A 26,163-nucleotide genomic window follows, 5' to 3' on the forward strand; every position below is an offset into this window, starting at 1 on the left:
GAGCTCCAGCTCAGTTTTGGAGACCTGGGAGTTACAGATGATCTTTCAGGTGCCTTCCAACCCAAACCATTCTATGATTCTATATTTGGCAGTTTTTGGTTATTCCCCCTAAAAAGTCTGTGCTGGAGAGTCTGAGCTCCAGCTCAGTTTTGGAGACCTGGGAGTTACGGATGTGTCGGAACGGCTCGCGGGTGTGGGGCTTCTTTTGGTGAATTCTTCTGGGGGTCCTGGGAACTGAAACGTAGACGCGGACCTGCAGTACACGAGATGTGCCGGGCACGGACCGCGGGGCGGGGATTGCTGAGAGAGCATCTTGCCTCTGCGAGCGGGGGGTGACACGGCTGGGAGGGCTCTGCGGGATTCGGAAAACAGAGCAGATAAAATGGAGGAAAAATGTCTTGATTTTCTTTACTGCTTCCCTCTCTCCTTCTGTCAAGGTCTGAATATCTGAGATGCAGGACAGACCATTTTGTCACTGCAGGCCCTTCCTGGGTGTTACGTGGGGGATGTTACGTGTTGTGCTTCGGTGCTTTCCTCTCTTGGTAGCCATGAAGCGGCCACGGTGCTGTTTCCGTCGGGTTAACGAGGGTGAATCGCTCCCTGCATCCCTCCCTGCCCACGCCAGCTGGGAGCCCGGCCCAGGGACCCGTCGCTTCCCAGCAGTTTCCATGTCGGGGTCCGAACCGCAACTGGGGGACGCGGGTGTGTGTCCCTGCCCACGCCTGTCTGTCCCCGAGCACGGAGGGGCTCCCGGGAGGGGTTTTGCCAGGTCACCAGCACAGAGCATCCTGGGTTCCAGCCTCAGCAGTGCCCGTTCTGGCTGGTTTTGCAGCCTGGCGTTCACATGTCCAGGTGGAGCCCAGTGACGTGTGGTGTGCCTCAGGGGTCGGTACTGGGGCCGGTGCGGTTCAGTATCTTTGTCGTGACATGGACAGTGGGACAGAATCACAGAATCACAGAATCACAGAATAGTAGGGGTTGGAAGGGCCCTCTGTGGGTCACCCAGCCCAACCCCCCTGCCCAAGCAGGGTCACCCAGAGCAGGCTGCACAGGACCTTGTCCAGGCGGGGCTGGAATATCTCCAGAGAAGGAGACTCCACAGCCTCCCTGGGCAGCCTGGGCCAGGGCTCCGTCACCTCAGAGGGAAGAAGTTCTTCCTCATCTTCAGATGGAACTTCCTGTGCCTCAGTTTGTGCCCGTTGCCCCTTGTCCTGTCACTGGGCACCACTGAAAAGAGCTTGGCCCCATCCTCCTGACACCCACCCTGCAGATATTTATAAGCATTTCTAAGGTCCCCTCTCAGCCTTCTCTTCTCCAGGCTGAACAAGCCCAGTTCCCTCAACCTCTCCTCGTAGGGGAGATGTTCCAGTCCCCTCACCATCCTCGTAGCCCTCCGCTGGACTCTCTCCAGTAGCTCCTCATCTTTCTTGAACTGGGGAGCCCAGAACTGGACACAGTACTCCAGATGGGGCCTCACCAGGGCAGAGCAGAGGGGCAGGAGAACCTCCCTCGTCCTGCTGGCCACACTCTTCTTGATGCACCCCAGGATCCCATTGGCTTTCTTGGCAGCCAGGGCACACTGCTGGCTCATGGTCAACCTGTCGTCCCCCAGGACGCCCAGGTCCCTCTCCGCAGAGCTGCTCTCCAGCAGGTCCACCCCAAGCCTGTACAGGTGCATGAGGTTGTTCCTCCCCAGGTGCAGGACCCTGCCCTTGCCCTTGTTGAACCTCATCAGGTTCCTCTCTGCCCAGCTTTCCAGCCTGTCCAGGTCACGCTGAATGGCAGCACAGCCTTCTGGTGTATCTACCACACCTCCCAGTTTGGTGTCATCAGCAAACTGGCTGAGGGTACACTCTAACTCTTCATCCAGGTCATTGATGAAGAAGTTAAACAAGACTGGGCGCAGTACTGACCCCTGAGGGACACCACTCATTACCAGCCTCCAACCAGACTCAGCGCCGCTGATGACAACCCTCTGAGCTCTACCATTCAGCCAGTTCTCAATCCACCTCACTGACCACTCATCCAGCCCACACTTCCTCAGCTTCCCTAGGAGTGAGTGCCCTCGGCAAGTTTGCCGACGGCACCAAGCTGTGTGGTGTGGTTGACACGCTGGAGGGAAGGGACGCCATTCAGAGGGACCTGGACAGGCTGCAGAGGTGGGCCTGCGTGAACCGCATGAAGTTCAACAAGGCCAAGCGCAAGGTCCTGCACGTGGGTCGGGGCAATCCCAAACACAAGCACGGGCTGGGCGGAGAGCGGCTCGAGAGCAGCCCTGAGGTTTGTTTGTAAGGGTGTGAGCTTCTGTGGCTGCCACCTTTGGTTTTCTTGCTGCATTTCTATGGATTTGGTGCTCTCCTGGGATTGTTTTCCCCTCTCCAACGTGGATGTTGCTGGCAGCGCTCACGGGGAAGCCGGTGTTCATCCGCGTGTCCTTCGGATGCAAGAGGCGTTGGGAGTCGGGCTGCTGGCTGCCCCCCAGTCCTGGGTCCTGCTCGGCTCTGCTGCCCGCCATGGGGCCCTCTGCCCCCTCCGAGCACGCGTGGGCCGCGATGGGCACCGCAGGGACGGTTTCCACTCGGGGCTTGAATTTTCTGGCTGTGGTTCTGGCTTTGTTACTGGGTTTGTAACTTCTCTGAAGAGGCAGAGCCTGGCCCTCAGTCCCCGCTGGCTGTAAATGTGATGATGAGCCCTCGGCTGAGGGAGCGGAATTGGGGTTAGGAGCCCCAGGCGGTGCCTGTAGGCGTCTCTTGAGATGCTCAGGTAGATGGTAACTAAACTCTGAACCCCTTTTCATGTTTTTCAGCTCTGAAAAGATCTTTTGAGGTTGAGGAGGTAGATCAGTCTTCAAGTTCCTCCACCCCACAAAGACGGACCCCAAACCCCCTCCTCAGGTCCACCGTGTCCAGCTCCACACAGAAGTTTCAGGAACTCGGCGCCAGGAATTCGGAGCCATCCGCCCGACATGCGGACCCCACAAGCCAAAGATCGCCCAAGCCCTCTCTGAGGAGAGTGGAGCTCTCTGGACCCAAACTGCCCGAGCCGGTGTCCAGAAGAACAGAAATCTCCATTGACATCTCGTCCAAGCAGGTGGAGAACTCCACCTCAGGGTTGTCGAGGTTTGGCCTCAAAAGAGCAGATGTGCTGGGGCACAAACCCCCCGAGCCCACCCCAAGGAGGACTGAGATCACCCTCGGCAAGCCCCAGGAGCCGGGTCCCCGGAGGGTGGAGGCGCCAGCATCGAAGATCCCCGAGATGCCCCAGCGGAGAGCCGAGACGGCCAGTGCTCCTGTGCCCGACACGGCCACCAAGCGCGTGGAAATTCAGGTGGCGAAGGCTGCCGAGGTCCCAGCCCCACCAGCGCGGCAGGCAGAGAGCTCGGAGCCTCCCCTGGCCACCCAGCCTGCCCAGGCAGAGCCGAAGCCGCAGCCGGCACTGATGGAGAGCCCGCCGAAGAGAGAAGAAGGTGAGTACAGCTCCGGGCAGCCGCGTGGGTGAGACCCTGGCTGGTGCCTGCCTTCGGCCCTGCCGCGGGCTCGGAGCCCACGCGGGGGTGCCGAGCGTTGGGTGCTGCTCCTTCAGCTGCGGTGGTGACGCCTTGCGAGGCTGCTCTTGGATCTGTGCTCAGGTGTGTCTGCGTACCTGGCTGTTATCCTTGGGTTTGTCCTGGCTGAAGGAGCTGCCAGTGTGAATAAAAATGCTGGGGAAATAAAAAAGAAAATGCGGAAAGCTCGGGTGCTTGTGGAAAAGGACAGCTCTGCCAGCGCGGGCCCCGTGTGCCGACCCGCCGCGCGCGGAGCAGCCTCCGAGGTGCTGGCGAGGCGGCGGGTGCAGCGTTGTTGGGATGTCTTGTTGTTTAGTGCCGGCGCTTATGGTTGCGGGGCAGAAACCGCCTCTTCGTTAGCAGGAGTCAGGGTTTTCTGGCCTTGGAGCCAAAGCCTAACAACATCCTGGACCAGAGCCACCATTCAGCTGGAGCCCTGGCGTATATTAGCTCTGTCGTGTTTTCGATTAATCCCGGATTAAAGCCAGCTTCCCTCCCCCGCCAGCCGCCATTTATTCTCGTAATGTTTTGGAGGAGGTTTTTTTTTTCTTCTTCTTCTGCCCTGTTGATTATTGTTCCGTTCCCCATCACCCACGAGCTCTCCCCTGCGAGGGATGCAGCGGTCGGTGGGAGGGCATCACCTCCCCACCCCACCCTGTGCCTCTCCCTGGGGACCGTGGGATGGCGTGCGGTGGCCGAGCCGGCACCGGGGAGGTCCGTGCCTGGCCCTGGACCATGTGCCCTTGTCTCACCCCGCTGCGGGATGGTCCCCTGCTCCTGCTCTGTCTCCTCTCTCCGGTCACAGGGCAGGGACGGGGCCTGTGGAGAGACCAGGTTTCGGTCTGTGTGCATGGTCTGAAATCAAATCCGGAGTCAGTGGCGGAGCTGATATCGCACCCGTAAGGCTTGAGTGGGTTTCTCTCTGTGTGCTTTTCTGAGCTGGGTTTTGGAGAGTGGACGAACGCCTGCAGCGGGTGGGTCCATCTCCAGCTGGGCATGGCCGACCTCCAAGACCCAGCCCAACGATGAGGTCGGCCAGGGCCTCCCGTACAGGCTCTCTGTCCCCGGCCGCCGTGTGCGTGGTGCCCAGGAGGCCCACCCTCTCCCGGGCGTGCTGCTCAGCCTCGTCCCGCTGAGTTCGGGCTGCTCTGAGCTTCCCAAGCTTTGGACTGCGGATGGTTGGGCTTTTTAAGAACAGAAGACCATCTAAGCTGTGGAGTCCCCAGCTGCCTGGAGGGGGGGGTGAGGGCTCTTTGCATCCAAGAGGACTCCAGAAGCCCAGGACAGCTGCTGGGGATGAGTTTTACCCAAGAGCCCAGCTGTCAGGGGTCTGCTTTGCAGAGCGAGCCAGCCCTTGGTGCTGGTACAAAAGGGGCTTTCAGTCTAAATGCCTCCACGCAGAGCCACGAGACAAAGTTGTCGGGGTAGGGAGGGCTCTGGCTGCTTCTGCCTCCATGTCAGCACGGACGCACAGCCCGGAGTTGCTGCCAGAGCCCGTGTCTCCTGCCCGGTCATCTCCATCGCTGTGACTCGAGGCTGCCCCGAGCTGCTCTCGCATGGGACCCTGCTTCAGGGTGCTCCTCCCCGTGGTCCACGACACCCGCCCTGGGGTGAAGCTGGGCGGGGGGATGGCATCTCTCCTTATCGCTGGTGTAAGCACACGGAGGAGCTTTGGGGCACCCCAGAGCTGCTCCCGTGGCGCTGGGTGCCCCTCGATCCCGGCGCTCAGTGGCTCTCCGGGGCGAGCAGCTGAGCAGGGGACGCAGGAGCTGCCTCCAGCTGCCCTTGGCCCGGTGCTGGGAGTTGGCTTCCCCCAGCTGCCGGGGCTCAGCCGCCTCGTCCCTGAGGCCAGAGGTCCGCAGGAGAGCGTGTGGTGCGGGAAGAGGCCGGCTGGAGGAGAAGGGCAGTCGCAGAGCGCTCGGCAGTTCAGAGCAAACCACAAAGGAAAGGAGTAATTACAGCGCTGAGCTTCGTTAGGGCGGCGCGGCTGGGGGCGTGGGCTGAGCCTGCTCCGGAGCCGTGGTTCTCGGGGTGGGAGGGAGGGCAGGAGGTGTCTTCATGGGGCAGAAGAGCAAGAAATACGCCTCCCTATCCCTGTTCTCCCGCTCCGAGTCCTCCTGCACTCCCTGGGCAGCACTGGCTGTGCTTCTGCGGGTTGAACGTTGAGTTGGGCCGTTGGTGACAGGGAGACGGGACGTGGGCGAACGTCACGGGTGCTGTGTACCAGCGCACCAGCATCCCGGGCCAGGCTGGGCTTTGCGTCCCCGAGGCGGCTGGTGCTCCCCAGCTGGGACAAGGACCGCGACGGGATGACCGGGCGGTGCGGATGGCGGCGGGCGGAGTCGTCCAGAGAAGTCGGAGCAGGGTTGTGCAGTGGGTGCAGGCAAGGGGAGAGGATGCGCAGGGCAGAAAGAGGCACGAGCGATTCCAAGGAAGGCTGAGGCGGTGGCCGTGCCCCGGGCTGCCATCCCGCTGCCTTTGCCTGGCAGCTGGGTCCTGCTTCGGGGACCCATGCTGGTGTTGCAGCCAGCAGGGTGCTGGCTTGCTGAGCCCCCATCACCTCCTGCTTCTGACCCTCTTCTTCCTCGCCAGCTTGTTCGGGAGCAGCGGCATTGCCCAGGATGGCCCCCACAGCCCCGGGCAGTGGGGCAGCCCCACTGGTCTCCTTTCCACTGTGTCTGAGCAAGGCTGCCCGGGAGAGAGCAGGGGAATCGCTGCGGGAGCAGCAGTCCTTCGCCCAGAGACACCCGCCAGCGCTTCCCAATGGAGGGACCTGGAGGGCTCCTCCCAAGCTGGGTGTGGGACCGGCGAATCCTTGGGAGGAGCCGCATCGAGTCCACCGTGGCTGATCCTGCCGCGTCCTCCTGCCTCAGCATCCCCTTCCATGGTGCCTCCCGCTGCTGACGCTGGCGTTGTCCACGAGGGGTTGAGCGTCTGGGCCTTCTGTTGTTCTTCACGCTTTGCAGAGTGGTGGCGGTTGGGAATGGGGAAGATGTTGTTGGTCCCAGAAAAGTGAATGTTTTCCACTTTGGTTTAATACTCTGTCTCTGCTCCCCCCAAATCTGAACCTGTTTGTATTTGGGGTGAAGGCTCAGTTCTGGGATCTCAGGTGGTGGATTAGAAGCAATCCCAGAAGTGAAAGCCGGCTTGGTCTGATGATCCTTGTTGTCTCTGCAGAAGCTGCTGTGGTCGCGCTGGCCGGGGCCGCAGGGTCGGCAGGCTGCCAGCGAGGCAGGCTCTCCACCGCGGCTCTGCTGCCTGCGCTTGGCAGCTGGCGGGGCCACGGTTCTGCTCCCCCGTGGTCCTTCCTGGCGAGGATGTGCTGGAGCTGGTTTAGAGAAACCAAGGCAGATACAGCGAGTAACGGGAACGCGCTTGTGCAACAGAGACCCGGCCTTCCTCTGCAGCAGCCGTGTCCCTCCGTGGTGGTGTGCAAAGCGGTCTGAACCGCCCCGAGCTTTCAGCTTTTGTGGAGTCTCTGTCCCACCGGTGCCTGGTGCCCCGCTTTGGGACAGCCACGCAGGGTGCCAGGCGCCTCTGAGCAAGCAGCAGGGTCCCCTCCCCTGTTCTCCTGCAGAACAAGCAGGGTGACATCAGGAGAGTGAAGCAATTCAGCTTTTTCATTTTTTTCCAGCCTTGTACTCCTATGGAAAGCCTTTATTTTAGAGCTTGCTATTTTAGAGGCTCCCTTACAGTTGAACTAAAATTAAAAAATACAAAAAAAACCAAACCCAACTTCCAGATCCACTGAGCTCGTTGCGAACGCCGTATCCAAAACCCAGCGCCTCGTTGCTGTGTGCTGGGGATGCTGGGGGGGGCTTCAGCCCCGTGCCCCCCCCCCCCAGCCAGCCGCAAGCCTTCGTCCGGCCATGGACACCCAGGGACGGAGAGGCGAAACCACCCGAGCCTTGGGGCAGCTTTTGTTCTGTGCTGTCCTGCAAGGGTGAGGCCGAGCGCGGGCTGGGCTGCCTGGAGCGGGGCTTGGAGGGGTTTGGACGTGAACACTCCCCGCAGCGCAGCGGCCAGGGCTGAGTGGAGACGCGGGGAGGAATCGTTTCCAGCTCCCCAAGCTGCAGTGCCATGGAACGTGCAAAGAGATTAGAGCTGCAGGGAGACATTTCCTTCAAACCAGCTGACACATTTAGGCTAGATTACGGGTAGTGGTGGTGGTGGTGGTGTTATTTTTAACAGGAAAGCGCCTACAGCCCGAGATACCAAATGGAGGGGCTGAGTGGGAAGCGCAGAGTCCCAGTTTGTGAACTCAGGTGCCAAAAATGAGATAATCTGGAAAAATGGAGACCTGCCGCGCCAGTGACTTGGAACGAAGGAACGGCAGCGTGTGCGGGGGAGACGGCGGCATCGCGGCGCGGAGACGCTGCCTGATCCGGACGCCACGTGCACGGCCTCCTGCCCGGCTCTTTCTGCTTTCCCCCTGCCAGGGTGCGTTCCAGGGAGCGGCCGGCGCACCTCGGTCCCTTTTGGGGTAGATTTTGGGCGCTGAGGAGGCCAGGTGACGTAGATATGGTGGTACTTCTGCTGCACATCTTTGTCCCCCAGGAACGCTGTTCCCAAACTCATTGCATCGTGTTCGGCTCTGGTCACACTGGCATTGAAGTGTCCCCTGCTTTGTGTCGGTGTGGGCATGGTCTATGTGGATGCCATCACAGTCTCGTGTGGGTGCTCCAGCCATGCCGGATGCGTCCCTGGCCATGAGCCCGCCTGCCCCAGTCGCCAGCGCAGGCAGCCGGGCCTGGGCACAACCACACGGAGAATTCGTTTGCCCCGTTGGAAGTCCCTGAGGGCCCGTAGGAAAAGCAGTGATCTCCTCAGTGGAGATTCATTATGTGGAGGAACAGTTTGCCATAGGAAACATTGCGGTTCCCACTTCCCTTCCCTGCCTCGCGTCGTTTGAGGGTGAACCCGTGGATGCTGAGCTGCAGAGTCGTCCTGGCACTGGGCTGAAGGACCTGGCGGGTCTCCTCCATGGCTGGGTTGGGTCTGTGGGCCAGACTGTGCATCAGCGTCGCTTCTTCCTCAGCCTTGCAGGAGGCATCTGAGGCTCAGTGTGTCTCCGAGAGGCCAAAGCCTTCCAACTGCACGGCACCCAGGCGTCGGCTCTCTGCGGGCTCACGGGGGCTGTGCTCGTCGTGTCGGGGTGTGAGCCCCGTGCGGCTGCGGGACCCTCCAGGCTCTGCCCCCCCGTGCCTGCAGAGCGGGGCTTTGCTGCGCAGAGGAACGCGGGCGAGCGCTCCTGCCCGCGTTGGGTCTGCGTACGTATGAGCGACGCTGGAAGGCGATGGAGGAGCAGCCCTGGCTGGGGGTGACGTGGAGGAACCAGACCTGGGAGTTGCTCTGTCTGTCTTGTATCTGCACGTCTGGAGCCCATGGCAGTCGTGCTGGGGAACGTGCTCCCCGCCCATCAACTCCTTTGGCATCTTCAGGCTTTCTCACATTTGGGTTAATCATCCTACGGGCTGATAAGGCAAATAAAATCCGTTATCTTGACCAAGATAAAACAAAGAGTTTGCTTTGATCTCCTGCAGCAAGGCTTGGCCACTCGTTCTGTGACTTGTCTGCTGTCTGCCGGGGGAGGGAAGCGATGGCAATGGTGATGAACCTTCCGTAGTTAAGAAATCATTTTCTTCTAAACTATTTCTAGACCTCTGTCCCTGCCTGAGATGTTTCTGTTGGCCAGTAGTTGGAGGGACACCACGGGCTGGGTGCGGTGCCAACTCTATAAACTGTGTAAGAGGACTTGAAGAACTGAATTGAGATTATAGAGAGATAACTTTGTTTTGAGAAGATCAAACGTTGTTGGGAGCAAGAAAGATAGCTTGACAGCAAGCCAGTTGTGTTCTTTACTCCTCCAGCAAACAAACAGGCATGCAGACACTTCTGTATTGTCCAAGACGCTGCGACGAAGCTGGAGTGAGTGTGGCTATAAATGGAAGAAGCAGCTGGTCTTGGATCGCAGCCTGCGCTCAGACTGCTTTGGGCCCAGTTTTTCTTACATCTGTTACAGGTTTTAAAGGAGGGACGTGGGGAGAGGGCTCCTTTCCTTTGGGTTAGCTGAACTTGCGCCGTTCATTTTGTCGGTCTTCTGAATGGGTCTCTGCGTAGAAGTTCCCTGGGTTTCTGTGGGCTCACACGCGTGAATATTTCACTCTCTTGAATTTTGTTGTATCTTGGCGTATGAAGAGGCAAAGCTGGACTGAAGGGTCTGGTCCGAAACATTCTGCAAACAACAAAACTTTGCAGATGTTTATGCATTTATGAGAAGCAAATAATTTTAACAAGCCATCTAAGGCTTGATGTGCCAGCTCGGGATTTTTGGTTACTCGTGTTGTCTGCGGTTTCTGCTGTGTGGAAGCAGCGGCTCGGCTTTTGCGTAGCAAAGGCAATTTATACAACAGGGATGATGAGTAACTGAATGGAAACATCTTTCAACACCTTGAAGTTCAAAGATTTTTGCTGCTCTATCAAATATGAGCATAACCTTGGATTTATGTTTAGCTTTTCAACCCAAGAGGCGGTGTCCAGGTTATGTCTGAGTTGGGTGGTCTTACCCAGCCCCTGGGTGTTCTCTGAATTCGGGGTCTGCAGGGGCTTTCCGTGGTGCAGCTCTAGCGTGGACCCTGGCTAGTGTTTCCAAGAGGTCCAAAAATGTTTAGTGGGAGCTGAGCACTGACCTCCTTTTGTCTCCTTGGGAGTTCAACCTTTGTCCATCTATGAGCAAGACCTTCACAATGGATCCGTTGCACATGGCTTCACCCATACGTACTGCGTGGCGTTCACCCCGGCTCGCTGGAGATGTCTGCTCTGCAGATAACCATCTGGATGCCTCGCTTGGGCCGGTGTGAGCTGTGTCCTCAGAGGGTTTATTGTTCTCTCCTGAACGTAAAGAGAACCTCTGCGATCAGTTTGGCCGGAGATGTCTCCACTTGGGCGAGACACATTTTACCCCTCTATGTTATTTCCAGAGTCGAAGAGATGGAGGTGAAGAGGGATGCTGCGGCAGGACAGAACTGTGCAAGCCCCTAATCCCTTGTTATCAGCAGTGCTTGGCAGCCCCCCAGCAAGCCTGGTCCCCTGCTGTTGGTTGTCCTGCAAACGGGTCGCTGTGGAGAATCGTTTGCTGAAGTGCACGGGGTCAGACTGTCTTTGATGCTTATCGACACTACTATAAGTTTTTAGGATGGCTCTGTCTTCTCCCCTCTCCTCCTCTCTTGCTGTGCGTGGAGTGGGACAGACATTCCTCCCCTCTCTCAAAGAAAAGCTCGGTTTGGGGAAATCTCTGGGAAGGAAGGTTAGATGGGAATCCAGAAGGGTGTGGTGCCTTGGAGGAGAGGGCAGTGGTAAAAGCTAAAGATACATAAACCCTTGAAAGGAGCTTGCTTGGTTACAGCGATGCGGTAGCTCACAAGTCTGACATTGTAGGGCATTGCTTTCAACTCCCGCATGGTTGGAACCGGGGCACATTTCACGTGTGATGGGCAGATCTGAGGGGACGTCACAGGTGGTGCCTTACCCAGCTTGGCCTGGAGCCCCTGCCCGTGTTTGCTTCCCCTGCATGTTATGACTCTGGATGGGATATTTTTCTTTGCTCTGCTTGTTGTTTGCTCTGATCTGGGAGGCTGTGCTGCTTTCTACCAGTGCACCCAAATGGTGGTGTCCTCTGAACCCTGCTCTGCAGCTCTGGTGTGTGGAAATACGGGGTGACTCCCTGGTTACGGTCTGTGAAGCTGCAGATGCGCAGGCTCGTGCTCTTATGGCGCAGAGGTTGCTGTCCTCCATCACACGCGTGATGTACGTGGGGCGTTGGCTGGTGACTCACTCCCGTCTGCGGTGGAAGGAAGTTCAGGGACCGAGAGCCAGAAGAACACTGAGAAGAAGACAAAACTTGGATGGCAGGAGGGACTGGTCAGGACCCTGCCCTTGCTGTTCATTTGCTCATCGTCCTGGGTGAATCCCTCTACCTGCTCCAGATTCTCCTTTTGTACCAAGGAGCTGGTGAACATGGCAAGGTGCCTCGGGTTCGGTCCTTGCATTGAGTCCTTTCTTCTTTGAGGTTCAGCTGCTGGTGGTAGGGAAATTGCTGTTCGTGGTCGCAGAGGCGTGGTGGGGTTGTGCGGGATGGAGAGGCTGCTCTGCCCAGTTGGCTGGAGCGGCTCTACAAAGAGAGAGGTCCTCGGCTGGGCAGGAGGAGACGGAGGGTGTCGAATGGTTCCTGTGTCAGAACCTTCTCCAGGCTGCTCTGCTCTTCAGTCTGCTTTCTCCTAAATTTGAAAAATCTGTAGTTTGGAGGGAAAAAAGGCATTTGGAAGGCAGACTTTGGCTGGGTGGGGAGCAGACGTGGGGATGGACGCTGCCTCCTGGTTTATGAGCGATGGAGACTGCTGGCACGGAGGGAGGTGGGGCAGGCACTGGCGGGCGTTTGGATGCGCTTTGCCTCGTGTCCTCCTCTCCTGCTTCCATCTTGTGCAGATAGGAAGAAGAGGGGAGATTACCTTGGAGTTGTCCAGATTTGTCCTGGGAAAAAGGAGTAGATCTGAGCAGCTTTTTTGATAAAACATAATTGTTTAGACAAACTCTGGCTGAACTCGCTTCCTCCGGCAGCCCAATGCGCAGATAAAGGGGGTGGAAGTGGGAGGCCGAGTTCACAGGCTGCTGAGGCCCTCCCTGGGGTCACGCCGCCCCTGAGATCCCCTGTCCACCCGTGTTGGTGGCCTTGGAGAAGTCGAGAGGATGCAGTCGAGTGCTGAGAATGATGGCCAGGCTTTGGGTAGCTCAGCGCTCTGAAACACGGAGGAGACCTTGACAACGCAGCACATCAGTGCTGGGAGCAGGGTGGTCCTGGAGGGCAGAGATGGAGCCGTCGTGGTTCATCTGCAGAGGATGGACCTCAGTTGTGTGTTGCTCTGGGGGATGTGAGAGGTGAATTTGCTCCAGCCATGCTCTCTCCAAACCTGCCAGTCCTGGGCGTGGGGTGGCTGGGCAGAGCCGTGCCCTGGAGAGGTTCCCATCTGGACTGGAAACGGTGAGACGAGCAGGGCTTGGGTGGGAGGTGGCCCCAGGAGAGGTGTTATCATGCCCTAGGTGGCTCCTGCTGAGGTCTTCAGGAGTTGTGTTGTGAAGTCAGATGAAATCTGAGATCCTGCCATAACGCTGATGTTCCTCCCACCATCCCTTGGGAAAACGGTCCTCCTTGCCCTACTTTGTGTAGTAAATAAAAGTTTATTTACAGCCCGGGAACGCACACCCTGAGGTTGGGAGGTGAAGGGTTCCTGTGCGGCCCTGAAGGAGCTCTGGGGTTTCCTCTCTGCTTCGCGGCTCCGGTTCCTGGGCAGAAGAGGCTTGCAAAGCAGCAGCTCTGTGGTGGGAGCTCAGGGAAGCAGAGGCCTTTGCATGGGCCCTGGGGCTTGGCTTTGTTTCCCCGTAGCAAGGCTGCGTGTCCGTGCGTGTCACCTGGAGAAGAAGAGCTGGGAGGACATAACCAGGGCTCGCGTGTGACACGTGGAGCAGCCAGGGACAGCAGCAGGCGATGGGCTGCCGTCCATCTGCCTCCCCCCTTGGCCACCATCGTCCAGCACCTCCCCAGAGCCCGCGTCTGTGTTGGGCCCTGCAGGATCTGGTTTCTTTCCTCGTGTCGGGGCTGAAGCTCGTGCTGGTGTCACCAGCAGCAGCGTGCCCTGCCCGTCCTGCCCCAGGGCTCTCCATCACCGTCCTCTCCCCGGCGACGCCTGGGCACATCTCTGAGGCTCAGGCAGTGCTGTAAAAGCAGCTCCTTAACGAAGCCCAGGTTTGGTGAGGGCAGTCAGGAGCACGGGCTGTGAAGGAGAGGAGCAGAGGAGGCAGAAGCGAGAGGAGAGCCTGGCTCCGCTGCCCTCCTGGCCCCACGGCTCCCAGCCCAGTTCGTGCTGGGAACTCCGCAAAGCCGTTGCGGGAGCAGAGGGGACCCCCGGGCTTGGGCTGTCGGCTGTGTCTGTCCTCAGCTTCAGAGCAGGCAGGAGAGCGTTACCTTGGTCCTGCTGTGTCCAAAGGCCCTGGGCAGCGTGGTCAGGGTCCCTCTCTCCGGAAAAGGGTCTCCTTGGGATGCTGCGCCGGGCTGGACCCTTCCTCCACACGCGTGGCCTCGGGCGGGGGGAGACAGGACAGGGCTGAGCGGCCGCTGCTCCTCGCTGGGAGGGAGATGTGGGGACGGGGCTGAGCTCCGCTGGCCTGGGGCTGCGGGGCTGCCAGCTCTGCCCTGGCACGGCCTGAAGCTGCGCAGAGCAGCTTCGGGGAAGGAGCGTGCGGCTTCTCCTCTCGGAGGAGCGGGAAGGGTCTCTGCGGGGTTGCTGCAGCCCGTTCGTGGGGCAGACGGTCTGTGGGATGTGGTGTGAGGAGCCAGCACGCCAAAGCCATCGTTTGGGCTCCGCTGAAAGAGCAAAGCCGGGAAAGCCCCAAATCGCAGGCTGCAGGGACAAGGGGGGACGTGGCGGTGGCTTTCTGCTGGAGAAGAGTGCTGCGTCCCTCGGGAGGGCCGCGGAGAACATTGTTTTGAGTTTCTGCTTTTTTTCTCATTTTTAGACATGCAAAATTGATTTTTCTCTGCAGCGATATTTATTTTACTGCTCTGCGGCAGTGGGGACCGGATAGGTTTCACAAACTGCATTTTCCCTCGACAAGCCCCTCCTCTGACGTCACACTTCCAGCTGCCAGGCTTGGTTTCCAAAGAGCTTGCACCGAGGCTGAAAATGTTGGAAGGGCAGAGCAGTGCCTGGCAGGAAACGGCGTGGGCTTCCGGCTCCCGAGGTGGCGTGAGCGTTAAAACAGGACGGGAGAAACGTTAGCGTGCGTCCGGCAGGCAGCGAGAGCGGCCCTGGGGCGACGTGATGCGATGTGATGTGATGCGATGCGATACGATGCGATGCGATGCGACGTGATGTGATGTGATGTGATGTGACGTGACGTGACGTGACGTGACGTGACGTGACGTGACGTGACGTGACGTGACGTGATGGAAAGCCCCTACCCCCCACAGCTTCTGGCAGGACGAGGGGCCCTGCCGGTGCCCCCCAGATCCCCACAACCCCAACTTTGTAGGGGGAAATATGGGAAAATGGTCTCCTGCGCCACTGGGCTTTGTTGGGTTTTGATTTTGTGGGGAATGCGTGGGGAGAGCTGCGCAGAACCGGGGGGCAGAGCGCCAGCAGAGTGAATGCCCAGCAGGAGCTGGGAGCTGAGAGAGCACTGGTTTGGGGGAAATGTTTGCGACCGGTGTCGCTGCCACCTTCCAGCCCGGAGTGAAAGGCAAAAGTCTGAAACAGAGGACCAGGCTCGGAGTCGGTCCCGTTTGTGTGGGGCTGGAGCGGGACCTTCGGCATCTGTCAGCGGAAGCCACGTTGAGTTATGGAGTTATTGGCTCAGTCAGAGGCAGTTTAATTCTTCCAGCCCGGAGGATTCCCCGCTCCGTGCTGGCTGAGCACCATCTACCTGGCCAGGCTGGGAACAGCAGCCGTCTGTCCGTCCGTCTGTCCGTCTGCAGATGGACCAGGGTGGGAGGGCGAGGCCGTGTGCGTGGGCAGCGTGCGGGGAAGGGCAGGCGTGGGGAGGGAGGGCAGCGGGGCTGCGGAGCAGGGGGCTCCCGCTGGAGCTCGCTGGGGGGTGTCGCGGCTGCAGAGGGGATTCAGCTCCCTGGGGTACGGAAAGCTTCTCCCAGCCCCGGTGTGTTGGCCGGAGCGTGGAGATGGAAGTAATTTCATTCAAAGTGGTCTCAGTTGGGTAAAAACCACGGGCGCCGCGGGGCCGGGAGCCCACAGCCGCAGGGGAGGAGTGAGGTGGGAGCTGCGGGGCCGCGGGCAGAGCAAGCGGGGTATGGTTCGGAGCTTTTCTCTGCAGCACCTCGGGCTGGTCGGAGCTCGCCCGCGCTGACCTCCTCCTCCCAGCCACCGAGAAGCACAGAACTGCTCGTTACGGGAGGAAAAGGAGACCTCTTACGCCCGTGCTGGGACCCGAGTGGCTCTGGGAGGCGTTGCTCCCGCTCCGGGAGCAGAAGCGCAGCGTGTGGGTGCCCTCTCGGCGGGTTTGCCGTGAACGCAGCGTTACGCCGTGCTCCGAACCTCCTGCCCCCCGGCTCCCCTCCTCGACGCCTGCTTCCCCTGCGCCGTGGCTGCTCTGCGGGAGCGAGCGTCGCGAGGGGGTAAGTCCCGTCCTCAGCAAGCAGCTCGGGGCCTGGGAGCCAGCCCTGGTCCCTGGCCGTGGCGTTGCTGCGTGCCGCGAGGGGAGGGCTGGCTGGGTGGGCTGCAGGACCACAGGGCCGGATGCTGTGGCTGTTTTGGGGCAGAAATGCAGTTATTTGCCTCGGAGCCATCCATCCCCGTTTGCCTGCGTGGCTGCGACATCGTGCGGGGACCAGAGGGTGGTCGCGCGGAGCGGGGTGGGGGGTGGCAAGGCTTTGCTGGCCCGCATGGTGCTGGGTGGAAGCCCGCTGCCACCCTGCTCGCCCCGTCCCAAGCAAAGCCTCGCGGGTGGAGGTGGTGAAGCAGGTACCCGTGCAGCACCCTCGGGTCCGTGGGGTGCCCTCGGGGGGGGTGGAATGGGGGGTGGTTCGTCAGAAGAGGAAACCTCCTTCCACACAGGCGTCCTGGAGCCCTGCAGGCGATCCGGCATCCCCGGCTTCTGCCGAGCAGCTGTGGCCAAAGCGTGGGTCTGCCGGAAGGAGACGGGGCCGCTGTGTGACTCGCTGCACGGCTGATTTATTTTTCTTCTCCTTGTTGGCTGACCCCCGGGGTCCCCCTCCCAGCCCTTCCCTCCGTGCGACTGCGGGCCAGCGCGTCCCCGCGTGGGACGTGCCCCCCTTCCCAGGCTCCCGCAGAGGGATGCGGGGCTGCGGCGGTGGGAGACGCACGGAAAGGTTTGGGAAGAGGTTTGGAAATGGCTCGTGGAAAAGCTTCGCGCGGGGCAGAGGGCAGCGCTCGTCTCGCCGGGCTGGAGGTCCGTGGGGAGGCCGAAGGTGATCGCTCAGCTTGTCTTAAATCTGAAACGAGCGGGCGGTTTGGGGCCGAGGGGTGAGTTTTGCCAAGTCTGCGAGACCCGGCGTTCCTGCCCTGCCCGGGCGTCGTGCGTGCTGTCCCGGGGGGGAGCGGGACGGGGTGGCGGGGCAGGGCTGTCCATCCCACACCCTGGGGAGGGGGCTGCGTGGGGCTGCCCGCGGCCCCCGAGGGCTTAACCCAGCGCCCAGCCTTTGCCCTCGGAAGGGCAGAGACCGAGAGAGCTTGGCCTGGCCAAGCTGCCAGAAGTTGGTCCTCCTCAGTCCGCAAACACAAAGCTTGTGAGATGCAAAGAGAAGAAACAAATATTTTTGTGCCTTGGCTTTGCAATTCTGTTTCTTGTGCTTTAGTTGGAGGCCGGTAACCAGTGGTGTCCCCCAGGGTCAGTACTGGGCCCAGTCTTGTTCAACTTCATCAGTGACCTGGATGAGGAGTCAGAGCGTCCCCTCAGCCAGTTTGCTGATGACACCAAACTGGGAGGAGCGGTGGATACCCCGGCAGGCTGTGCTGCCATTCAGCATGACCTGGCCAGGCTGGAGAGTTGGGCAGAGAGGAACCTGATGAGGTTCAACAAGGGCAAGGGCAGGGTCCTGCCCCTGGGGAGGAACAACCCCAGGCACCAGTACAGGCTGGGGCTGACCTGTGGAGAGCAGCTCTGTGGAGAGGGACTGGGAGTGCTGGGGGACGACAGGGTGACCATGAGCCAGCAGCGTGCCCTGGGTGCCAAGAAGGCCGATGGGATCCTGGGGTGCATGAGGAGGAGTGTGGGCAGCAGGGTGAGGGAGGTTCTCCTGCCCCTCTGCTCTGCCCTGGGGAGGCCCCATCTGCAGTGCTGTGTCCAGTGCTGGGCTCCCCAGTTCAAGAAAGATGAAGAGCTACTGGAGAGAGTCCAGCGGCGGGCTACGAGGATGAGGAGGGGACTGGAGCATCTCCCCTACGAGGAGAGGCTGAGGGAGCTGGGCTTGTTCAGCCTGGAGAAGAGAAGGCTGAGAGGGGAGCTAACAAATATCTTCTCTGGAGATATTCCAGACCCACCTGGACATGGTCCTGTGCAGCCTGCTCTGGGTGACCCTGCTTGGGCAGGGGGTTGGGCTGGGTGACCCACAGAGGTCCCTGCCAACCCCGACCATTCTGTGATTCTGTGATTATTCCCTGGTCCTGGGAACCCGGAGGGCTGTTAAAGTGTTTTTTTTAGGGATGCTTTCCAGAAGCACCAGGGTCTGTGTGCTGGGGCTCTAGGAAGGGTCTGGTGGGACGTGGCCCCTGTTCAGCAGCACGCAGGATGAAGGAGGGGTGCTGAGCTGTGGGGGTTTTGACTCTGCTGGTAGACACAGCAATACCTGGTGTGTAACTTCTGTCCTACTCACAGAGACGCCTTGCTAGATCCAACGTGCTTCGTGCGTCGTTTGGATGGAGGTCTTGCCAGCAAAGGAGTTACCAGGGCTGTGAAAGACCACAGAACATTGTGGTGGCTTCTCCTCCCAGCCCTTCTCTCCAGCAGGGTTGTTTCCTAAAATTCCCTCCTCTCGCATGGTGGAGCTGATTTATAATGGGGGTTGGAGGAGCTTAAATTTTCCATTGTCCTGGCAGGACGTGGCCTTCCTTCAGTAGAAGGCTTTCCCTTGGTGAGGTTGGAGGCACAACTGGTTTCGCCATTGCTTTTTGTCTAAAAAATCAGTTTCTAGCCCAGCCCTTGCTTGAATGGTCCCGAACGCTGGATGTTGGGTCTGTTCTTGGAGCCCTCAGCGATGCTTTTCCTTCAGGACCAAAAATGTGGCTGGAGGTTGGTGCCCTGAGAGCTGCAGGGATGTGGGGGGACAGCGAGGGGACCTGGGCCCCCAGGGACACGCCGAAGGCGGCAGCGCTCTCTGCTCTTGGCTACGGGAGGGTGTCAGCAATGAGAGCTGTATCGTGTGGAACCGAAAACCTCAGCCCCAAGGGGGTCTGTGACCTTGGAGAGGCTGCGAGCGTCGCCGAGCGAGGCGCTGCCTTCGTCTGCCCATCGCAGCCGGGGAGGAGGGCGGCTGCGAGCGGTGCTTGGGTCGCTGCGGCGGTGCTGGCCTCGTGGGGTGATGGGGCTCGGCTCGGCGGCCGCTTCGTGCTGGCCGTGTTGAGACGAGGCCTTGGGGAGCTGGTGGGGAGCGCGGCGCCCGGTCCGTCGGAGCCAGGGACGCGCGTTGCCGTGGGTCGGTGGGTGCTGCCTGCCCGCCTCGTGTGTGCGTGCGGCACCCGCGGGGCTTCCAGTCTGGAGCAGCCCCCGGCCACGTTCTCCAGTCCTTGTAGGAAATTGAGGCAAGGCTGGGGGGGACCTTTGGTGTCCTGCAGGTTTGTGGCCAAGAGAGTTGCTCTGAACAAATCCCGTGAAGGGATCTCCATCCACTGGACCAGAAAATAGGACCTGCTCTTACAGAGTGAGGTCTGTGGGTGCTGTGGAGCTGGGTGTTAGGTGAAACAGAGCCAAACATGTACAGAGGAACCCCGAAATCAGAACACGTGCCAAGGGAGCATGATAGGTGTGAAGAAGTGTTTCTTTTGTTCTCACCTAAAGCCAAGCTCTGCTTTCTTAGAGGTGACGGTCTCCCAGCAGCTCCTCTGATGGCTCCTGGTGATCCTTTGAGAGCTTACTCAGTAGCAGCTGCTAATTTGGGTGCCTCCACTTCCCCAGCAAATGCAGCCTTGCTGGCCTCCGTCGCGCGTGTGCGGACACCGTGCTCTCGGTCCCGAGTGCTGGTCTCGGGCTGTGCACACGTGCTGCTGCGCAGGGCGGGGGGGTGATGGCGAGACCGGGGTGCAGGTGCTAGGTGCTCTGTTCCCCACTTGGTAGGACTGTGGTGCAGGTCTGCCCCTAAACATCTCTCACGTAACTGGTGCTCCGATATGTCTGTAAATCTCTTGGGGGGTCCAACAGCCTAACTGGAACTAGGTGCCTAAACACCTTTTAGGATGTATGTCTGGGCTCGTCGCTGTCTCTGAACACAGCACGGCCCCATCACCCTGATGCTGGAAGAGCTTCAAAACCCAAGAAGCGCCCTGTCACGGGGAGCGGGACGGCGGAGTAGTGGGGCCGAGGGAGGAAGGGGCTGGGTGCCGAGCGGGGGGCCTGGCAGCTCCGGGGGGGTTCCGTGGCATTGTTGGTCTTTAGGGAGCCTCAGGGCCTGTCTGGGTGTTGGGGTGGTGCTGGATGAAGATGCCCGGTGTAAGCATTTTGGACTTGGTGTAGAAGCTCACATTGCATGTCCAACACCATGGGTGGCTGCGCCCAAAACCCAGCTGTCCTTCGGCAGAGCTTGGCTTGCCGCGGCTTGCCCGAGTCCCGCTGGTGCCCGGAGCACGCCCAGGCACGTCCCCTCGCCATGTACACCTGGGCAGGGGCAGGAGCCCCGCTGGGGAGACCTCTTCCAGGAGAGGACCACGCACAGACGGTGGGCCATCATGTGCTTGTTCCCTGGCCCGCTGCTGTTTGACACCTCTAGCTATAAAAGGAGGGACTCAGAAATATTAGTGCAGCTTCTTTCATGTCACGATGGAGCCCATCGCCGGCAGACCTCACGTTACACAGAACCACAGAATAGCGGAGGGTGGAAGGGGCCAAATGGGTCATCTGGTCCAACCCCCCTGCTGAAGCAGGGTCACCCAGAGCAGGCTGCACAGCACCGCGGCCAGGCGGGGCTGGAATATCTCCAGAGAAGGAGACTCCACAGCCTCCCTGGGCAGCCTGGGCCAGGGCTCCATCACCCTCAGAGGGAAGAAGTTCTTCCTCGGGTTCAGCTGGAGCTTCCTCTGCTCCAGTTTGTGCCCGTTGCCCCTTGTCCTGTCGCTGGGCACCACTGCAAAGAGTCTGGCCCCGTCCTCCTGACCCCCACCCTGCAGATATTTATCAGCGTTTCTAAGGTCCCCTCTCAGCCTTCTCTTCTCCAGGCTAGATGTTACACCTTAGCACGGCTGACATGGTAGCTGATTTGCTGTAGATACCTTCTGTATTCGGTAGGAAGAGAGGTGTTTCTCCTAGCAGCAGGTTGAGGACATCTCAGCTCCCACCTTGCCTGTTTCTGTCTCCAGCAGTTAGGCAGCTTGAATCCCCCCAGCCGCTTGTCCACACTCCTCCCTGAGCTGCAGGATGTCCTGTGAGATTCCTGGGCGCTTGAACGAGGGGCTTGCTTAGCTTGGCGGAGGCTGAGCAGACCCCAGAGGGCTCCCGTGGCGGGGGAAGAGCCCGCTGCCAAGTCGTAGGAGGAATTCCCACGTTCCCGTTCCTCCCTGCTGGCTGCCAAGCGCTCGTCCTGTCTGCGAAAGCTGTTGTGTTTCGTTGGGTTTAACCTTTGCTCAGAGCAGTAACAGAGATCTTTTACTTTTGGTTTCGGAGCGTAAATTCACGTTTCAGCGATGGTTTTGTATGCACAGCACGATTCTGTGGTGGGAAGAGCTGGAGGAGAGACAGAGACTTCACCTGGGCCAAGGGCTCTGCCCAGGGGCTCTCCGGGAGCCTGCAGAGCCGTTGCCCTTCCTTCCTGCGCTGGCGAAGCCCCGGCCCGGCCCTGAGGTGCTGGCCAGACCGCGCCGTTTCACTGAAACGAGAGGCGGCCCCGTGGGGTGCGGGATTTCTCAGCCCACGGCCGCTGCAGGGCCTGCCCGGACGCACGGACACGCACACGCTCCCGGGCTTTCCGCGCCGGCAGCAGGCGTGTCCGACTGCGGCAGCGGGGAGCGATGGAGTCCCGGGGAGGGGAAATGCTCTTTTTCGTTTCCTCTTCTCGTGCCTACGGCAGAAGGCACAGCTAGCGCTATTTTTTTCTGCCCTGGGCCCTCGTTTCGTTCTCCGGTTTGTCTCCTGTGGTATGGGCCCTGGTGACACTGGTGCCAGTGGTTGCCACCAGTCACATCATTGGCATCCCCCAGCGCTGTCAAAGTGCTGTGTGAGGCACAGCCTGGCCACCTCTGTGTGGTTAGCTATGAAGTGTGGAGATGACCTGGTTTGAGGAACCTGAGAACGACCCAAACCTCATCTTTGAGCTGCCAAACCCCAGCAAAGAAGAAAAGAGAAAACCAGCAGGTCCTGGGACTGCCTGAATTCGTGTTCTGAGGACATCACCCATGGCCCACGCGTGGGATCAGCAGGAAGGGTGCAGAGCAGGAAGACACCATGCAAAGAGAAGAGAGATCTCTGAAATCCCGTGCGGAGGTTTCTGGGCGTCACGTGGTTTTACCATGCTGAAGATGCTCCAGCAAATTCCCTCCTGCCTTGGACCTCGGTGTTTGCTGGTCGAGCCCCTCCGTGCTTGCAGAGCCACGGTGAGCTGCGGAGAGACCTTGCCGCGAATGCTGCTCCGTGGCTGCTCCGAGCAAGCGCGGAGTTGCGTTGCGCTGGAGGTGGACAGGCCACCGGGCTTGGCTCCGCTCGCCGGGAGCAGATGTGCCAGATGTGCCCCATCGCACCCAGCGAAGGGCCAGGAGAAGTGGCCCTGATGGAGGTCGGCTGCACACCGGGGCACTGCACGGCCTCCAAAAAGCCGGGATGACCCCGTCTCCAAGGCGATGGGAGATGGTTCTAATTTAGCAGACGCCCGTGTAGGCAACCCCGGGGTGCTCCTCCTGGCAGGCTCCTACCCGTAGGCGTGGGGAGAAGCTGCTGATGGAGTGAGGTGCTGCATTGGGGGTGCTGCTTTGGAGGGGGCTTGTGGTGGGACCCCGGGGAAGCAGCACGGAGAGGTCGAGCCTCATGGGTCTTTGCTGTTCCTGTACAGCAGTTCCCTCCTGGAGCTGAAGATCCGGGGGAGCAGCAGAGGCAGGGGCAAAGCTGAAGTCTTTTTGGCTGTGAACGTGTGGGAATCAGAGGCCTGTGACCCACTGAAGAGCGGGAATTGGAGTAACTGCCCCCAAAATGACAAGCTGTTGATTGTAAGTGCAGCCCACAGAATCACAGAATCACAGAATAGTAGGGGTTGGAAGGGACCTCTGTGGGTCATCTAGTCCAACCCCCTGCCCAAGCAGGGTCACCTACAGCAGGCTGCACAGGACCTTGTCCGTGGCGTTGCAACCAGCCCAGGGGTTAGGACCGGTGCCGTAACCCCGCGGGCTTCTTTTTTCTCTGTATCTGTGTAAATCTCCGCTCTGCCGTTAGCGCCTGCCCTCCGCGCTCCCTGAAAACTGCCCCAAAATTCCTCCTTGGTGCAATTTCGGATGCGCTCCAGCCTGCCCCGAGAACATCTGGGATCTGCAGTGGGTGATATTAATCACAGCCTGAACGCGGCCAAGTGTTACACGGCAGAGCCCTCCCACCTCCCCCCTGCAAACGAAGGTTGTTTGAACGTTCCAGCAATAAAATTACCCGAGCAGCCCGGGCAGGCGGTGATCTGGCAGGAACAACTGTTGTGTGGGATGAAGGGATGAAGAACGCTCTCAAACGGGCCAAGGAACCTGATGAGGTTCAACAAGGGCAAGTGCAGGGTCCTGCACCTGGGGAGGAACAACCTCATGCACCAGTACAGGCTTGGGGTGGACCTGCTGGAGAGCAGCTCTGCGGAGAGGGACCTGGGTGTCCTGGTGGACAACAGGGTGACCATGAGCCAGCAGTGTGCCCTGGCTGCCAAGAAAGCCAATGGGATCCTGGGGTGCATCAAGAAGAGTGTGGCCAGCAGGACGAGGGAGGTTCTTCTTCCCCTCTACACTGCCCTGGTGAGGCCTCATCTGGAGTACTGTGTCCAGTTCTGGGCTCCCCAGTTCAAGAAAGATGAAGAGCTACTGGAGAGAGTCCAGCGGAGGGCTACGAGGATGGTGAGGGGACTGGAGCATCTCCCCTATGAGGAGAGGCTGAGGGAGCTGGGCTTGTTCAGCCTGGAGAAGGCTGAGAGGGAACCTTATAAATGCTTATAAATATCTGAAGGGTGGGTGTCAGGAGGATGGGGCCAAGCTCTTTTCAGTGGTGCCCAGTGACAGGACAAGGGGCAATGGGCACAAACTGAGGCACAGGAAGTTCCATCTGAACGTGAGGAAGAACTTCTTCCCTCTGAGGGTGACGGAGCCCTGGCCCAGGCTGCCCAGGGAGGTTGTGGAGTCTCCTTCTCTGGAGATATTCAAGACCCGGCTGGACAAGGTCCTGTGCAGCCTGCTCTGGGTGACCCTGCTTTGGCAGGGGGTTGGACTAGATGACCCACAGAGGGCCCTTCCAACCCCTACTATTCTGTGATATTCTGTGATATTCTGTGAACCATGTGGTCCTGTGACTGTTTGCAGTCCCTGCGGTGTTGGAAGCTGTTTTCTAGTCCTTGTCTGCTGAATCCACGGCTGCTCCTGCTGCGTCTGCACCGGCTCCCTCTCCCACGGTGGTGTTCTGGGTGCAGAAGCTGCTCCCCGTGTGAACACCCGTCCCTCGCCCTGCTGCGCTGCAGCGATGCCCAGGTGCCGCGCGGAGGGGGAGGGGCGGTGTTTCTGTTCTGCAGATGGAGGGACGGACGCGCAGAGGCTGCTCGCTCGGAAGGTGCCGGGGTTTTCGCTGCAGGGCACCGAGTGGCTTCCTTTAATGCTGGGCAACGAGCGGGCAGCACTGGCACAGGGAACGTTTTTCTTCCCGTTTCTCGGGTGACCGCCCGCCAGACGGGGGGCAAACCCCCCGTCAGCACCGTGCTGACCAGAGCAGAGCCTGGCGCGGATTTGGCCCAAGCTCCGCGGTTCGTGGCTGAGTTTAAAAAAGAAAAAAGAAGGAAAAAAAATGTAAAAAAAAAATCAGAACTGCATGTTGCGTGCCGTTGGCGCGGCGAGGCTGCTGTGCTTTCAGGGGAGGCAGCCCCAGCACTGCGGGCTGGGTGGGCTGGAGGGGGGAGAGCAGCTCTGGTGCGGTGCCTTTGATGTCGGAGGCTTTTACCCGCGTTACCCGGGGAGAAACTCGAGTGCTTTTCATCTCTGGCGGTGAGGGAGGCAGAGCGCCAGGGATTTGCTTTGCGAGACCTTTACGAAGGGAACGGAGCGAAAGTTTTCCGAGGCTGCGGGGAGCCTCGGCGGGCAGCGGGCACCCAGCCCCTTCTGGCAGCAGCGGCGGGGGCCGAAGCATCCCTGGCTCGTGCAGGCGCCGGGCAGCGAGCGTCGTCCTCCTCGCCGTCCTTGGCTGAGTAAGTCTCTGCCTGAGCTCTCCCAGCCTCGGGGAACGAGGAGCCGTGGGAGACGTGGCGCAGGCGGCTGGAGCCCTGGCCGGGCGATGGCTGCAGGGGAGGTGGGAGGGCGAGGAGGGGAACATGGAGCACTGGCTTAGCCCAGGGGGAGGGAGCAAGGGGAAAATACCAGGGCCATGATGCAGGCATCGGTGCGGGGGAACGCTCTGTCGGGGCCTGTGCTGGGGGAGGAGGCAGAGCCGCCCGCTGGGGTTTGCCGTGGGCTGGGGACGTGCTGGGCTGCGTCCCGATGCCGGGGCTGGACCGGGCCGGGAGCGGGAGGAGGGAGTCGCAGCGGCCGGTGCGGGGTCCTGGGGGTGAGATGGGGCAGCAGCAACCCCGATGTGTTCCGGGCGTTGGGGCTCCTTGGGGTGCCAGCTCCCAGCGGGCTGGGACCCCCCTGCAGCCGGCTCCGGCCGGGAGAAGGGACCCCGCTCGCTGGGGATGCCAGGCAGGGGTGGGAGCGCTGCCTGCGCCGAGTGTGGGACCCCTGCGCCAGGCGGAGGGGTGGGCATGGGCATGGAGCTGCGGGAGCGGGGCCAGAGGAGGCCCCAGCCATGATGCGAGGGCTGGAACCCCTCTGCTGGGAGGAGAGGCTGGGAGAGCTGGGGCTGGGCAGCCTGGGGAGGAGACGGCTGCGGGGAGACCTCAGAGCAGCTGCCAGGGCCTGGAGGGGGCTCAGAAGAAAAATGGGGAAAATCTTTTTAGCAAGGCCTGTTGTGACAGGACAAGGAGTGATGGCTTTAAATCAAGGGAGGGGAGATTTAGACTGGATCTAAGGCACAAATTTTTTGCAATGAGGGTGGTGAAACCCTGGCACAGGTTGCCCAGAGAGGTGGGAGATGCCCCATCCCTGGAAGCGTTGATGGTTGGGCTGGACGGGGCTCTGAGCAACCTGGGCTGGTTGAAGATGTCCCTGCTGATGGCAGGGGGTTGGGATTGATGGTCTGGAAAGGTCCCTTCCAACCCGAGCTGTTCTATGGTTCGGTGGTTGCCCTGGGAAGGGGCTCACCAGCCCGGCAGACGCGTGGCCGTGTCGGCGTTCCTGGTGGTGTCGGAGTCGCTCTCGGATTGCTTCCACGGGGAAACTCCGCTCTGCGGCGTGGCGGGGAGCGCGGCTGCTGATGGCGGGAGGGCTGGCAGCCGGGGGTTGTCTCCCTGCGCTGGGGCTTGGTTGGGAGCTGGCGGGGAAGGATCCTCCTCGCGTTGGGTGGCCCCTTGTCCCGACGAGAGCCCATCTCCTGAGCTTCCCTCCGAGCGCTGGGGGGGTGCTGGGCACCAGGCCAATGCGGCGCCCGAGGAACCCCCCTCTCCCGGGCCCTGCTCCATGGCTCTCGGTGCCCGTGTGGGAAGCGCTCCTCGACAGCCGCGTCCTCCTCTCCCCACCGCCCACCCCCCCACCCCACCCCCTGCACCCAGGGCCTGGGTCCCCGCCTGCGCTGCGGGG

The 26,163-nt window shown here is 60.4% G+C and overlaps 1 protein-coding gene across 5 annotated transcripts in view; it reads left to right on the forward strand.

Annotated features, from left to right (window-relative positions):
- SEPTIN9 (septin 9) overlaps positions 1 to 26,163 on the forward strand; it is a 151,913-nt gene that overhangs the window by 83,483 nt on the left and 42,267 nt on the right. For 4 of the 5 annotated variants that reach the window (XM_075440811.1, XM_075440813.1, XM_075440810.1 and 1 more), the window contains one exon: positions 2,807 to 3,466. In XM_075440811.1, coding sequence (XP_075296926.1) covers positions 2,807 to 3,466 — 660 coding nt within the window. Of the gene's footprint in view, positions 1 to 2,806; positions 3,467 to 24,598; positions 24,678 to 26,163 lie in introns of those variants that run through there. The other variant, XM_075440815.1, reaches the window with a different exon arrangement.

The sequence above is a fragment of the Opisthocomus hoazin genome, chromosome 21 (genome assembly GCF_030867145.1).
Source record: "Opisthocomus hoazin isolate bOpiHoa1 chromosome 21, bOpiHoa1.hap1, whole genome shotgun sequence".
Classification (NCBI taxonomy): Eukaryota; Metazoa; Chordata; class Aves; order Opisthocomiformes; family Opisthocomidae; genus Opisthocomus; species Opisthocomus hoazin.